This window comes from Xyrauchen texanus, chromosome 35 (genome assembly GCF_025860055.1).
Source record: "Xyrauchen texanus isolate HMW12.3.18 chromosome 35, RBS_HiC_50CHRs, whole genome shotgun sequence".
Classification (NCBI taxonomy): Eukaryota; Metazoa; Chordata; class Actinopteri; order Cypriniformes; family Catostomidae; genus Xyrauchen; species Xyrauchen texanus.
The window spans coordinates 32,591,091-32,607,382 of NC_068310.1; the positions used below are offsets into that span (position 1 = coordinate 32,591,091).

Below are 16,292 nucleotides of genomic sequence, written 5' to 3' on the forward strand. Positions count from 1 at the left end.
CTCATTGAAGTGCAGAGTTCAACTGAATGACACACAAATGTGATTGGAATTTGAAGTGCACAATAATCACTGTAATCTCAGACAACCACTGTTAGAATGGCGATCAGACGATTATATAATAATCAGGACAGGCCCTGCAAACAGTAAAATGATGCATGTCATATACAGTAGATGCGATATAATATATGCAATTTCAAGATATCATATTAATTGATGGAATCCTTGGAATTTGTCCGTTCTAAAAAGGTAAAATGTGACTAAAATGGTGAAAATATAAGGATAAAATCAAATGTGTAAAATTAATACTTTCCTAATGTACCAAGTTAGAAGCTCCCCTGTATAATAAAACACTGAGAGACAGTTTTCTCATCTGTAATCGATTTTCCAATTCCAAAATTGGAATCGAATCAAGAGCTTGTGAATCGGAAACGGATCAGGAAATCTAGATTAATATCCAGCCCTAATTTGCATTATATCGGCCACCCCATTCTCTGGTTATCTGTTTCTGCCATTGAAAAATCCACATTGGTTGACCAATAATTCTGACCTCGAGCTGTTGTTCTGGGTGGTGCTATCTGAGAGCAGAGAGCTCACAGGACAGTCAGACAGCACTGGCTGGCCAGGGTTGTGCATGGTCATGCCTGACATCTGCTGCCATGAAGAGGGAATAAGGATCTGCTGTGTGCCTGCTTGCCAGCCCTGCTAAACACACACACATATATGAAGACAAATTAACATAACACTAATATATGAATTGTGTGAAATAGGAATATATGTTATAATGACAATAACACAAACAAACTGTTAATTACAAACTAGGAATACTGTATAACTGAAGAGAATCAACAGGTCACAAGTTAGGGTTGTCATTGTCAGTCCATCAATCTACATAGAAAAGTAGTGATTAGTTAGTGTCAGAAGGAGGTGTTTGTAGTCACAGGATTGAGTCAGTTGAAAGAGGAATCGTCTCAAGCAGCCATGCTTCACTGGATAGAGCCCTGAAGCACAGAATGGGCTCCAAAAGAAAAAACACCTGGTTTAATATTTGACAGATGTAGAGAAAAGAAAACAAGAAAGTTAAACAACCACTTTCCATATTAAACTCTTAAAAAAAATGTTGCATCCATAATTGCCTCGCCCTGCTGCAATATCACTGAGCAATGGCAATGAGCATTGAAATTCCAATAGGTTCCTGAGACATGTTAGGCCAGAAACATAGTCTTCGCAAGCCTGCAAAACCAGGCACAAATGACCACTGCATTGCAAGTGCGTAGTTGAACATCCTTAACATTCGCTCTCATGCTACTATGGAGGTAACAAACCTGAATACTCAAGGGAGTGATAGATTTAGCTACAAATGTCTGTGCCATCAAACCCGATGTGCAATAATTACTTATATTGATAAATACTGTACGTTTGTATTGCATTGCCCAGCTCCGAATGGGACTCGAACCGGCATCTCCAGCGTGGGAGGTGGGTGCGCTAACAAGGAGGCTAAAGGTTACAGGCTCTATTACCAAATGCAAACACACTCAAAATCAAGCTTGCGTGGCTAGAAGTATTTACGCTGCGTACTTTCATAAAGTACTATATGTTTAGTGCACTACTATGTCTTGTGTTGGAACACCTGTTATTGCAACATATACCTGCGTCGCATTATGAATCGAGTTCTGAATTTTCGAAACACAAACACGCTTAAAATTGAGCTTTTGTAGCTAGAATCGTGCGTGTTCATTTCTGGCCAAAGGGGCCATTCAGACTGAATACATTCTTGCATTAAAATAAGATAGGTGTGACAACAAATATAACAGAGACGTGCTTTTAAAAGTTGACATTCTTTTTAACCCAACAAGCAGCTCTTATTTGCGAGACATGGTGCTACGGTCAAAGACGACCGTCTAGTTCATGTTCATGAAGGTAAAGCTCTGGACCTTGTAGCAAAAGCGCAGCAGACTATTCAAGCTGCAGTCAGACATATGGTCAAGCAATGCAACATGCAAATCTTTAGGAGAGGTAAGTGTGAGGAAGAAGAAAAGGGGCTGGGAAATGGGCATGTCAGGAAGGATGGGGGTGGGTTTCCTGGCATGGTGGCACTCTGTTCCACACAACGAGAGCACAAAGCCACTGGGAGATGCAGGGAGGCCACGGTCTGCGGCATACTGGTGCTCTGGTGGCGGAAGGGATAGAGGAATGTGTGGTGTGGAGGAAATGAGGATGGACCACAGGGTTACAACGCACGGGCAGAGTGGATGGAGATAGTGATACGCCAAGAATCTCCACCATCATCATTACAATACAGACAACATAGAGAGTGTAGGCCAAACACTGAATGACTAGAGTTGTAAACTCCAACAGCTGAAAGATCAAAATCTTTGACTTTGGAGTCTTAGAGGGAGAGACATTCAAAAGTTGAGAAAAAGCAAAACATTCAGGGTGTGTTCCATTCAGAAGTGATCGTCCATAAGCACTATTCCCATTGAGGTCTTTACCATCCACTGTGAGAACTTTGAAAGGGGTGACAGTTTCGGGATCAAAAATAACAATCTTTAACAAAAAAAGTTTTTGTTTGGAAAATCGGTTTGGAATGATTGTTGATTGTTGTCCCTTCGAAGTGCGCTCTGAAGGCATTATTTATGCAGTTTGGAACATAAGGTCAGTCATATAACCAGTAAAATGGAGGGAACCATATGAAAAGAGTAGCAAGGCAGAAAAAGTTTAGAGACACCTCCAGATAAAACGTTATTACGTTATCATGAACACACACAAAACAGAGTGAACCATACCTGTGTGAGCATGCCGGGCTGAATGTGTAGTGGTTGGGTGGATTGGTTCTGGGGTACTATGGGGACAGAGTTGTCCATTCTCACTGGATAGCCTGCATGCTTGTTTTGCAGCCCTGGTGATTTAAACAAAACATTGTTTCAAGAACCATGGAAACAGTGAATGTCTTTTCTGAAGCACTATAAGAGGGCTAGGGTCTAAAGAAATAAATGTAGGGTGTCAGGGGATAAAGGTTTGGATGAAGGGTTTAGGGTATTGGAGAAAGCTAGTTACATGCAAGGTGTAGAGTATAGGGTAATAAAGGGTAAAGGGAAAAGGGTGTATGGAAAGAGAATATGTAATAATTACATGGGTAGGTTAGTATCTACACACTTGCAGCTATTTTTGTACAGCTGTTTGTGGACCAGGGGCTCTATTGCAGAATCATCCTAACTCTGGAATAGAGGTCGACCGATTAATCAGCCGCCGATTAATCAGCCGATTTTTGCATTTTTTACATAATCGGCATCAGTTAATATCCACGCATATCAAGCCGATTATTAGGCAGGCGCATCTGTGGGCAGCCTAGTGTTGTTGTGGAACACGTGTTCGACGCACACTGCCCCTAGAGTCATTTTCCAGCAGAGTGAGCAGACCTCATCCAGTGCCTAAGGAAGGAGCTAAGTTCCTTGGAGAAAACAGTAAGGATTACATTTGTATAACTTCTTTAGATTTAATTAAAAACTTTTGATATGTTACTGCCAACTTCAAGAAAAAACGTGACAAACGCGATAGTTGACATGACGTTCGGCTACTTTGGATATTGATAGCGTAGTTGAAGTTGCATTATCACAGCAGAAGTGTTGCTATCATGTCACAATAAGTAAGCAAGAATTTTGCAATTACAGACAGTGAATCTGAGACTTTTATTGTTCTATTTGTGTGTCTTATATTTGAGAGGGTTGTCACTCAATGCAGATAAATAAGTAATAAAAATATACCAACGCAGTATTGTAGGACTGGCTTTGGTAAGCTCGGACGTTACCGGTTCTGCTGTCGGTACTGGAGAAATTAAGAAAATACATTCTTTATTGCTATAAAGAGAAAGTTATTTTATCTCGCCAGCCATTTCTATGTATAATAATAATATGAAACCATTTGTCTGTGATGCAATTTAGCTATTCGCAGTGAGTGAGAGAGAGAGAGAGAGAGAGAGAGAGAGAGAGAGAGAGAGAGAGAGAGAGAGAGAAACTCGCTCACGCGGTGCCACAGCGAGCACAAAACGAGCCCAACACGAGCACAGCTTAATGAGTGACAGAACTAAACATTCAAACGTAGCCTGGTTTAGATCTGTGATATTAGTCTGATTTTATTTTAGATTTCGCCTTCCAAATATTATAAAAAGAATATTTATACATAAGCCGCATTCTGTCTAGCACAACTTCCTTCCCTTCACAGCGGTGCACTGACATTTCTCCCTAAAACTCAAACTTAACGTCAGAATCAGCACGATCGGTGATTGTTGTAAAATGCTACTGTTGCTAAATTGCGGGATGCGTTTAATAATAAAAAGAGCGCAAGAGATACCGTTCCCAAGGCGGCGCGCGCTCCGAAACACACCGCAAAGAGACGAGCAAACTATAGGCTATTTTGGGTTTCATGCGTCTAAACCAGTGGTTCTCAACCTTTTTTGAACAAACGCCCCCCTGACCTCTTCATGATCCTCTTAACGCAACACTGATACCTGAAGCCTGAGTTTTTTGTAATAAAAAAAAAAAAAAACTGAAACAGAAGTTTCTTATTGTATTTAAACTACATGTAAAAGCCTCAAGTTGAGTAATATTGTGTTTGGAAAAAAATGCAAAAACACATGGATTGTTTGAAAGGTATTGCAAATGTATTTAGAAATTCAAACAAATTCAGGCTCACACAACATTTTTTAAGATGAACCAATCACGTGAACAATAACGTAACTAACCTAAATGGCCAATGAAAAAGCAGCGGTCGTTCGCGCACTCAATTAGGCAATATATACTAGGCTTCAAATTTGAATAGCCTACAAACGGTCATTTGATTTCAAATGACGAACAAAGACGACAACAGCTCGGTCACCTGAACTGAACCGAAGAAAAACGACGTCAAAAACAGCCACTTTTTTTTAATTAATTACGGTCATTAGTGTGAGCCCTAAGCACTAATTATGCGCCTAATTATGTATTCCGCGTTATGTACAGAAAAAGCCGGTGAAAGCGCGCCTCTATTTTGCGCTGAAAATTCTCCGCCTCTTAAAAGCATGTGTAACTTAGGAAGCGGCTCTCCTGGCATATCCTCCTGGTGAAGTGGCAGCAGTAATCCGAGCAAGACGAAGACATAGGCTAAGGAGAAGAGCTGAAAAGATTTTTGCGCAGGCCGCCTGTTGAGTACCTCTGAGTAACGCCCCCCATTTGTGCCTGAGCGCCCCCCTCTCTGCTGCCTCGTTCACACCGCCCCCCAACACTGTCCAAATGCCCCCGTTGAGAAACGCTGGTCTAAACGATCAACTATACACAAAAATATGTCAAAACGACCGGCTTGGAGATTCACTTAAACACAGTTTATGTCTAAAATGGACGTAGTTATGGAAATAGTTGGGGAGAAAATATGCTGCATCAGGAGTCTATTAGATCTGAACTCGGTCTTAAAGGTGAAGCTGTCTATTAAACATGTGACGATTGAGTCATTACTGCGAATCAAACAACAAAAGGCAAAGAGAAAATCACTTACAGCTCTTGAATGAATAACTTCTGCATTAATCTATCTATGATAAACTATGCAGTGTTATTTTACAATTGATTACTTTATTAGATTTCTTTTTAGACCACACCTGAACAGTAATGTTAGTAGACCTTCCTGAAATTAAATCACTGTGCCTATATAACGTTTATATTTGTGTAATATATATATATATATAAACAAAAAGAACCGTTAAGAATACCGTTAAAGTACCGGATCGATAAGCAGTATCGGTAAGATAGTAATACCATTAAAACCTTAACGATACCCATCCCTAGTTATGCCTGTGCTTCTCTTGGATGCTCTGAATATTGGATTACGTGTCTGGATTGCCACTTAATTAAAGCTGAATTTGGATCTCAACCTTCGTGTCTCGGAGCAGTTCGTAACACCTGCTTTGTTTATTTAATATATTTGTTATACATTATTTATACAATATGTTTTTACATTATACATTTTTAATTTTAAGTGTACAAGTGCAGATTGGTCAAGTGTTCAATAAATGTATTTGTTGAGAAATTTTGTCTATCTTAAGTAATTATTTGTGTTACATTTTATCTTTCAAATAAAAGGTTCAAATAAGAGGTTAAAAACAAGCACATATCGGCCAAAATAAATCGGCAGCATTAATCGGCCATCGGCCGACCCGGATTTCAAAAGATCGGCATCGGCCTGAAAAAAACCAATATCGGTCGACCTCTACTCTGGAATCCTATTTCATCTGTTTACGAACCATGGCGATTTCTGTTTGGATCTCAGATCTTAACATAAAACTTAATGGTATAGTTCATCCAAAAATGAAACTTCTGTCATCCTTTACTCACCTTCAAGCCATCCCAGATGTGTATGACTTTCTCTCTTCTGCAGAACACAAATGCAGATTTTTAGAAAAATATCTCAGCTCTGTAGGTCCACACAATTCAAGTTAATGGTGGAAAAAAAGAAACATAAAAGCAATCCACAGCAATCCAGTGCTGGAATCCATATTTTCAGATTTCCTTTGTGATTTTTGGAGCTACAGATGTTTGACCACAATTCACTTGCATTGTATGGACCTACAGAGCTGAAATATTCTTCAAAAAATCTTTGTTTGTGTTCTACAGAAGAAAGAAAGTCACACACATCTGGGATGGCATGTGGGTGAGTAAATAATGAGAGACTTTTCATTTTTGGGTGAACTATCCCTTTAAGCCAATAGTCATAAGTCTGGTTAAATGAGACCGCATCCGAATTTGCATGCAGTCAGTGCATGAACTGCATTTGATGAAGAATGTATTTCTCGCCCGTTAAAAAAAGTATGTTCTTTAGGTATGCAGGTGAGTAGTATGAATACATTCCCTGACATACTTCTTTCAGGAATGTGGGCATTGTTCAGTGACGCGAATATATGACGTAGTAACAACAGCCGTGAAAATAATCGACAAAATTTAAGCACAAGGAACATTTTTCTTAGTACTGTATGCTCACTTGCATAGCTGTCCAAAGTTTTTTTAATATTCAACGTTTTGAATGTGAGGTCTTCTCAGCTCCTGTTGCATTAGGGGATTGAACAGTATCCAGTTGGATGTGCACAATAGAACCTCTGCGGATGTAGCAGATCATCTGGGTATTTCCCCACCTACTGTTTTATGAATAGCGAGGATTCGGACACCCTACTCCATTGACATACTGCTTTTGCCATTCTATTTAGTAGGGATTTACGTATATTCGCAGCCAAGGTGTAAATGGCAGTAGGGTAAAGTATAGGGTAAAAAAAGGGGGTAAGGTAAAGAAAGGAGAACAGGGTAAAAGGGATGGGTACAGGCTCACCCTGTATGGTAGGAGGGCACACAATGAGGGTTTGCTGGAAGGGTTCAGTCTGAGCACACAGCTGAGTGGGGCGAGTCTGCAGAGGCACACTTTGCTGTGCCAATCCTGGTATATTTATAGTGGCCTGCTGGTACAGTCCAGGCTGGTAGTTCAATAAAGGAACATTGCTGCTAAGAGACAGGGACTGGCCCCCAGTGGAGGCCATCTGGTGGTTATGGAAAGAGAGGGAGATTCTTAACATAACTGACCAAGCACAGAATAAGCACTGAACATCTAAATATAGAATGCACATACTCTGCTTTAATAGACACTATAGTAGCTTGTCATTACCATCGCTATTCAATTGTTTAAAGGGATAGTTCACCCAAAAATGAAAATTCTTTCTTCTATTTTCTTACCCACATGCCATCCCAGCTCTGTAGGTCTGTACAATGCAAGTGGATGGATATCAAAACTTTGAAGCTCAAAAAAAGCACATAAAGGCAGCATAAAAGTAATCCAGAAGACTCAAATGGTTAAATATTTGCCTTCAGAAGTGATGTGATACATGTGGTGAGAAACAGATCAATATTTAAGTTCTTTTTACTATATATTTTCCTCCCTGCACAGTAGGTGGCAATAAGCACAAAGAATGCAAATTGCCAAAAACAACAGAAGAATGTGAAAGTGGAGATTGAAAGTAAAAAATGACTTAAAAATCAATCTGTTTCTCACCTACAGCTGTCATATTGCTTCTGAAGATATCGTTTTAACCACTGGAGTCCTATGGATTACTTTCATGCTGCCTTTATGTGCATTTTGAAGCTTAAAAGTTTTGGGACCTATCAACATGCATTGTATGGACCTACAGAGCTGAGATATTCTTCTAAAATGCTTCATTTGTGTTCTGCAGAAGACAGAAAGTCAAATACATCTGGAATGGCATGAGTGTGAATAAATGATCTTCATTTTTATTTTTGGGTGAACCATCCCTTTAAGTATTTTCTGCGGGTTTACTGTTACAAAGTCAAAGAAAGCCATAAAGGTTTGGAAAAACATAAGGGTGTGTGTATGATGAGAGAATTTAAATTTTGGGGTGAACTATACCAGTCTTCATAAAAATATACCATTTGCAAACAAATAAATGTTGCTGTATTTCATCTGTGCAGTAGTACAGACCTGACTGTGCTGGTTAAGCTGACTGCTGAAGGTGACAGTGAGGTTGGCAGCAGCACCGGGGGCGTTGTGACCGGCAAACAGGTTCTTGTTGTCAAAGGCAGTACACCTGCGTTTGCAGATGTCCATGTTTTGGAAGCAGGATTTTACACTATGAGAGAGGGCAGAGCTTAAGTTAGTGTTAGTGAAAGATTACAGACAGAGATGTGACTATTATAATGCCTACTTTAATTAAATGGATCTGTTGGTAGTGCAGTAGGCTTACTGAGAGCTGTGCGGGAAGTGAAGTAGGTGAGCCATCGTTACAAACGGATGATTGAGAGTCTTGGTGGGTGTGATCCGCTTGTCTGCGTCTAGTATTAGCATTTTCTTCAGCAGATCAATGAACTCCCTCCGATCTGCCTTCTCTGCCAGTATATCTGTGCCCTCCATATTAGTCATGTTGACCTAGAGCAAGAAATGCAACACCTGAATGTCTATTCTACTCCATAGTTTTTAGGATTTAGGAATTTTCCTTGAATTAAGCCACCCAGAGAAAACCACAATGTGCCAAACCTCTCTGAATTAAATAGAGCACAGAAAGTTGCGTGTTCCATGATATGCCCCTTTTAATCCCCCATCGGGTCTTTCCGTTCATAATTATGATTCATGCAGGCACGTTCATTTTCTTTTTACAAATATCCTTTCTTAATCATTCGGTTTGAATCCTGACTGACACATATCAGCTAAAGTTAATAATAGTGTGACAACAATTTTTACAAACACTACCTGCATCATGTCATCAAGGCAGTTGAAAATATATTTGCGAGCCTCTTTGGACTTTATGCCAAACTCTGCCCCGTGCTCTGTGGGAGTCTAAAAACAGAAAGATATCAATGAGACTTTCAATCATCGATTGGCTGCTGATAACTTTGAAACACACAACAGTGCTTTAACTGGGACATGCCTTGAGTCTCCAGAGAGGGTAGCTGGAGTCTGGACCTTTGTGGAAGAACTGGCTGGTTTTAGTGCCGGCACTCAGGAGATACTCGGCTGGCAAGCCTTGAGTCTGGGATATGTACCGAATCTGCAAATCAATCAGAAATATGCATCACATACTGTATTTAGAATACAGAATATACAGTGCATTCATAAAGTATTCAGTACTTAGCTGAAGCACCTTAGGCAGCGATTAGAGACTCAAGTCTTTTTGGGTAGGATGCAAAGCTTTGCACACCTGGATTATGGATTATCTGCCAATCTTCTCCGCAGATCCTCTCAAGCTCTGGCAGGTTGGACGGGGACCGTCAGTGGACAGCCATTTTCAGGTCTCTCCAGAGATGTTCAATTGGGTTCAAGTCTGGGCTCTGGCTGGTCCACTAAAGGACATTTACAGTGTTGTCACGTGTAAGCCACTCTTGTGTTGTCTTGGCTGTGTGCTTAGGGTCATTTTACTATTGGAAGGTGAACCTTTGGACCAGTCTGAGTTCCCGAGCGCTCTGGACCAGGTTACCATTAAGGATATCTCTGTAATTTGCTGCTTTCAGATTTCCTTCAACCCTGACCAGTCCCCCAGTCCCTGCCGCTGAAAAACACCCCCACAGCATGATGCTACCACCATGCTTCACCGTTAGGATGGTACCGCACAGGTGAGAAACGGGGCCTGGTCCTCCAGACATGACGCTTTGAATTGAGGCCAAACAGTTTAATCTTCATTTCATCAAACCAGAGAATCTTGTTTCTTTTTGCTGTCATTATTGGGTATGGAGTGTAAATTGATGTGAAAAAAAATTATAATTTAAAGCATTTTAGCATAAGGCTGCAACATAACAAAATGTGAAAACAAAATAAAATAATAAAGGGGTCTGAATACTTTATTAATGCACTGTATATATATATATATATATATAACCCATTCTGGGCTTCTATGCACAGATTATTAAGAGGTGGTGGTGGCAGAGGAATATAACTACACCATATTTGTAACATAATTACTTACAAGTGGCCGATCAATATATCAGCCGATATTTTGGATTTTTTAAATTGGCATTGGTGGATATCCATATCCGCTTAACTGGTGTACAGAAGTTTAAGCTCACCCTTACACTGATTTGTAGCCATTACATTTTGAATACATTTCATAAATGTAATTTAATTTGAAACAATGTCAGCAAAAAAAAATCTTATTACTAACCTGATCATACTCTGAAGCTCCAGGATACAACGGCCAGCCCAGAAAGAGTTCAGCAATGACACAACCCAACGACCACATGTCAATGGCCTCGCAGAAAGGAAGGCCCAGGATGATCTCTGGAGCACTGCTCCACAACACACGAATAAACGTCAGCGCACATTATAAACAACTACCAGTTAAAATTGAGCACATCACTCATTCTTCATTTATTCTATTTTCTATATTTTAGAATAATGGTTAACGTTGAAATAACAAATGAAAGTATACAGGTTATGTAGTGACCTCAAAATGTTAAACAAATTTTGCAAACACTTTACAATAAGGTTTGATTAGCTAACATTAGTTCATAGGTAGTTGAAGTCAGAAGTTTACATACAATTTAGCCACATACATTTAAACTCAGTTTTTCACAATTCCTGACATTTAATCATAGAAAACATTCCCTATCTTAGGTCAGTTAGGATCACTGTTTTAAGAATGTGAAATGTCAGAATAATAGTAGAGAGCTTTTATTTATTTGAGCTTTCTTTTATTTCTTTCATCACATTCCCAGTGTGCCAGAAGTTGTTACTATTTGGTTGCAACGTTTTGGGTAGCCTTCCACAAGCTTCTCACAATAAGTCCGGGGACCACAGTTTGAGAAACGCTGTCCTAAACGACTTGCCAAAACTATAGTTTGCTAATGCTGTGGAGTGGTTAAAAAATGAGTTTTAATGACTTCAACCTAAATGTATGTAAACTTCTGACTTAAATTGTATCTTTTTTTAATGTTAAATAATACAAATACAATTAGTAAATGCATTTTGAACTAACATGAGCTAAAATTAACGATGTCAACAAGTACAACTTTTGATTTAAAAATGTATTCGTATATGTTGAAATTAACCAGGGACTGAAAACGTTCCAAGGATCGAAAACCGAAAACGAACAGAATGTTTTGCAGAATTTAACCAAAAAATGGAACGATGTCCCTTTCAATTGTTTCGGAGTGAAAACATCATTTAAAATGTTGGCAACCGGTTAATTTTGGTCCGATTATTTTTTCATGAGACTAAAAGTCTAAATTGTTTATTACACTACTTCCTGTTGCTCCAAGAATTAGTCTTCTCTCTTTTTATTTGAACACGATAAGCAAGTGCTTTTATTCAGAGGGAAACTGTTGCATCACACATTTCTTTGCCTTAATGCACGTTGTGGATGTAGCCTTCTGTGACAATCCAGATATTGAGGTTATTTCTCAGTTGATTACAAGTCTTCACCAAATTATTGTTAGATTTGATGCATTAAAAGAGATTTGATGCCGGGTTCTGACCGAGAAGCAGATCTGTAATTAAAACAAATAATTAAAATAAAATAATGATTAAATGTTTAAAATAAAACAATTCGGCCTGCATAACATGGCGGTTAGTCCAAACACACCCAAGCAGTGTGTGCATGCATGCAGGAGAAAGTGGTATATAACCCACCCTTAGCACAGAGAACGTTATTAACCATTCTTTAATTTCGTTCTAACCGGTTACAATTGGAATAGAGGCATTGGAACGCTGGGACCAGAATGAATAAACACTGTTTCTGCTCAGAACTAACCAAAATGAAAACTATTTCGTTTCTAGTCCCTGAAATGAACATTAACTAAGGTAAATACATGCTGTAAAAGTATTGTTCATTGTTAGTTCATGTTAACTAAAGTTAACAAATTGAACCTTTCTGTAAAGTTTTCCCCAAATCTTATATTTAATCCAATTCATTCAATGAAGTGTGTCCAAAGGCTGTTGGCTATAAATGTAGTTATGAGTGCGTTCATTACATTTTTCCATTTCGAAATCGTATTTATAAGATTCATGGGAAAATGAAAAATAGACAAATATGATCAGTGTTGAGTAAATGACGGTACTCAAAAAAGCAATCCACAACAAATTAGTAATTCCTTCTCTAAAATTGTAATCAGATTCCTTTACTCATTTATATGTGGAAATGTAATCACATTACAAATTACTTTTAAGTTCCTCTCTACAAAACTTCACAGAAAAGTTCAGCTGTTACAGAAATGAAAACAGAGGAACATATGAAAATAATATATTCTACATAAATATTTTTTTAGAAATGTGTTACCAAAGTAATGACCTTAAAGTAATCAACTTGATTGAAAGTCGGTAACTGTAATCTGATTGCAAGCATTAAAAATGTAATGCATTACATTCCCGTTGTTTACTAAAAAGTAATTCGATTCCAGTGATTAATTAATTTGTAATGAGATTACACACAAAACTGCAATAGATTTATAGTTAAGCTAAACAAACTCTTTAGGGTCGACTATATAATGTATAAGTATTAGTGAAAATGAGCAATTTTGTAAATTACTGGCCGTGTTACGAATAGGCCGACAGTGAAAGCCATTAACTGGGTCATAATTTTAGATCTTATTTTTTTTTTTTACACATATGCCAGGCTTAAAATGTATTTTTATACTGCATATTATAATGTTTTGATGCCCAATCAAAATTTCACAGTTTCATTCAGGTTTTGGTGTGAACACATTTTTAAACAGACAAAATTGCTTAGATGTATAATGCCAGACAACCATCACATCAATTATTGGACATACCAATAATTGACCATTTACAAGGAAAATAATGACCTTGTAAATGTATTGGCACAGACTATCTATAAAAAGTTATCCCTTAGAGTTTTAGTTTGTGACTATGCCTTGACCACTGAAGTCAAATATCTCTTACCGGTAGTATCTGGACTGCAGGTAGGTGGAACACATGGCTTTAGACACGTGACTGGCAGAACCGAAGTCAATGACTTTGACTCTGTAGGGCTGTCTGATGGGATCCACCAGCATGATGTTCTCAGGCTTCAGATCAGCATGAATCAGACCCAGACTCTCGAGCTTCATGAGCGCCGTTGTAACCTGCTGCAGAACGGGCCGGATGCACTTGAGCAGCAGAGGACTGAACTTGCTGTGCTTAAGAAAGTCATACAGATTCTGCTCCAACATCTCAAACACCAGACAGGTGTGGTTCTTGTGCTGAAAGCACTCATAAGAGCGCACAAAGTTGAATTCATCTGCATTCTCCGAGCTAAGACGGCTAAGGATGCTCACCTGTTAAAAATAAGACAAGAGTTAAATATTGAAGGAATAATTCACCCAGAATGGAAATGCATTCGCACTCATGATGTTCCTGACGTGTATGATTTCTGTTCTCCATGGAACACCAATAACAGAATATTTGAAGTATATCGGTTACCTAACGTAACCTCGGTTCTCTCTAGATGAGGGAACGAGTATTGCGTAAGCTAGCCCTGATCTGCCCTTATCCAGCAGCTCTTGTAAAAACACGAGCAGCGACGACACCCCACATGTCCGTGGGTCCAGGTCTCTGTCGGTGCACCATTTTGAAAACACAGACCATTTGGACGCATAGAGTCTTCTCGTGGAAGGGGCTCTAGCGTGTATGATAGTGTTTATTACTCCTTCTGGCAAAGCGACGGGTAGTCGTTGATCACCCACGCGTGCAGCGCCCAGCGCTCTGGGTGGGGATGCCAGATCGTGCCGCGAGCTTGAGAGAGGAGATCTGCTCTCACTGGAATGGGCCACGGGGCTGTCAGTGACAGCTGCGTAAGCTCCGGGAACCATGTCTGATTCTCCCAGCGCAGGGCTATGAGGAGCACCGAGTGACGCGTTTCCCTGATCCTCTGCATTACCTGTGGCAATAGCGAGATTGGAGGGAAGGCGTAAAGCGGGCGGTTGGGCCAGTCCTGGGCCAACGCGTCCTCGCGTTTCGAGAAAAATACTGGGCAGTGAGAGTTCTCTTCTGACGCAAAGAGGTCTATCTCTGCTCTGCCAAATATGCTCCATAACTTCTGGACTGTTTGAGCGTGCAGGGACCATTCCCCTGGGGAAATATTGTCTCTGGACAGTCTGTCTGGGCCGTCGTTCAGGTGGCCTGGCACGTGCGTCGCCCTCAGCGAGCGCAGGTGGCACTGGGACCAACTCAGTATGCGTTTTGTCAGATGGAAGAGGTTCCTGGATCTGACACCGCCCTGACGGTTTAGATAGGATACCACAGATCTGTTGTCCGAACGGACCAGGACGTGGTGACGCTGAATGACCGGGAGGAAGCGCACGAGCGCGTACTCGACCGCTATCATTTCCAGACAATTTATGTGGAGCTTTTCCTGAACTGACCATAGGCCAAAAACCGGAGAGCCCTCGCAGACCACGCCCCAACCCATGTTGGACGCGTCTGTCGAGATGACTTTTCGGCGAGATACAGCTCCCATCGTCACTCCCCGCTGATACCATTCGGCCACTGCCCAGGGCTGCAGAGCTGAGATACAGGTCTGAGTCACTCTGATCGGCTGGCGGCCCGTGGCCCGTGGCCCAAGAACCTGGTCAAGTTTATTATTATTATTATTATAATAATAAATTAGCATTACTATTTTGTGGATTAGGTTTGTTTTATATACCACAAAATATATTTCTTTCCTATTTCCTTCACCTCAGCTTTTATTTTGACAATGAAATTGCGACGCTGTAATTTACAATGTTCTGCATCTGGTTAAATTATATCAACTCCTTTTCTGTTTTGATGCAGTACATCTGTCCTTTTCTGTTTTGATCTTTCACAATGGATGCGAGCTGCTCTAAAAGCACTTACAACACGAGCCCATGAGCCCCGCATGTGCACTGAACAGCACGTCACCTGATTATTCTGAACAGCACACAGACCGCGTTTACCATGTTCGCAGCCTTTTGACCATATGACCATAATCGCAATTTGATGTTATTTTGATTAATTGTCCATTCCTGAGGGATGGTGAAATTAGTCTACTGATGCTCTTTATGAAACTTAATGGCAAAATAAAAAGCACATTAAAATCATCACAATATTCACAACACTCCTTAATTTTTTAACGTCAGCAAAATCATTGTAATTATATTATGAATATTCAATACACTGTATCTCCAAGCACTACTGGACACTCTTTACTATATAGTGAAAGTGAATTGAAGGGCTGTCAAGCACCAAAACGACAACAAAAAAGAAAAAGGCTGCACATAAAAACACAGCGTGACCAGTGGAATCTAATTCAAAGTAAATTCATTCCTTTGAACCATTCCTTTGAATGAATCCATATTTTGCTACGTCTACACCTAATTAATTAAAATACATACAGTTTTTTGTGACAGCCTAATATATATTAGGGCTGTCAATCGTTAAATTTTTTTAATCAAATTAATTACATGGTGTCCCGATTAATTAATCGCGATTAATCGCATTTAATCACATATGCAAATATTTGTTGAGAAAGCCCCTCATATAACAATAATTCAATATATAATGATGAAATACACTCACCTAAAGGATTATTAGGAACACCATACTAATACTGTGTTTGAGCCCCTTTCGCCTTCAGAACTGCCTTAATTCGACCTGGCATTGATTCAACAAAGTGCTGAAAGCATTCTTTAGAAATGTTGGCCCATATTGATAGGATAGCATCTTGCAGTTGATGGAGATTTGTGGGATGCACATCCAGGGCACGAAGCTCCCGTTCCACCACATCCCAAAGATGCTCTATTGGGTTGAGATCTGGTGACTGTGGGGGCTAT

The 16,292-nt window shown here is 39.8% G+C and overlaps 1 protein-coding gene and 1 long non-coding RNA gene across 2 annotated transcripts in view; one reads left to right on the forward strand and one right to left on the reverse strand.

The window, feature by feature from the left end:
• LOC127628814 (homeodomain-interacting protein kinase 1-like) overlaps positions 1-16,292 on the reverse strand; it is a 30,216-nt gene that overhangs the window by 9,811 nt on the left and 4,113 nt on the right. Inside the window, exons 3-11 of the mRNA XM_052105725.1 lie at positions 13,405-13,778; positions 10,670-10,793; positions 9,443-9,562; positions 9,265-9,351; positions 8,762-8,943; positions 8,500-8,647; positions 7,342-7,546; positions 2,784-2,896; positions 548-702 (exon numbers count right to left, since the gene is read on the reverse strand). Of these exons, the coding sequence (XP_051961685.1) occupies positions 548-702; positions 2,784-2,896; positions 7,342-7,546; positions 8,500-8,647; positions 8,762-8,943; positions 9,265-9,351; positions 9,443-9,562; positions 10,670-10,793; positions 13,405-13,778 (1,508 nt within the window). The remainder of the gene's footprint in view (positions 1-547; positions 703-2,783; positions 2,897-7,341; positions 7,547-8,499; positions 8,648-8,761; positions 8,944-9,264; positions 9,352-9,442; positions 9,563-10,669; positions 10,794-13,404; positions 13,779-16,292) is intronic.
• LOC127628829 (uncharacterized) lies at positions 3,310-10,191 on the forward strand. Its single transcript, XR_007968704.1, has 3 exons — positions 3,310-3,461; positions 9,748-9,882; positions 10,023-10,191. It is a non-coding gene; the product is annotated as an uncharacterized LOC127628829 (long non-coding RNA).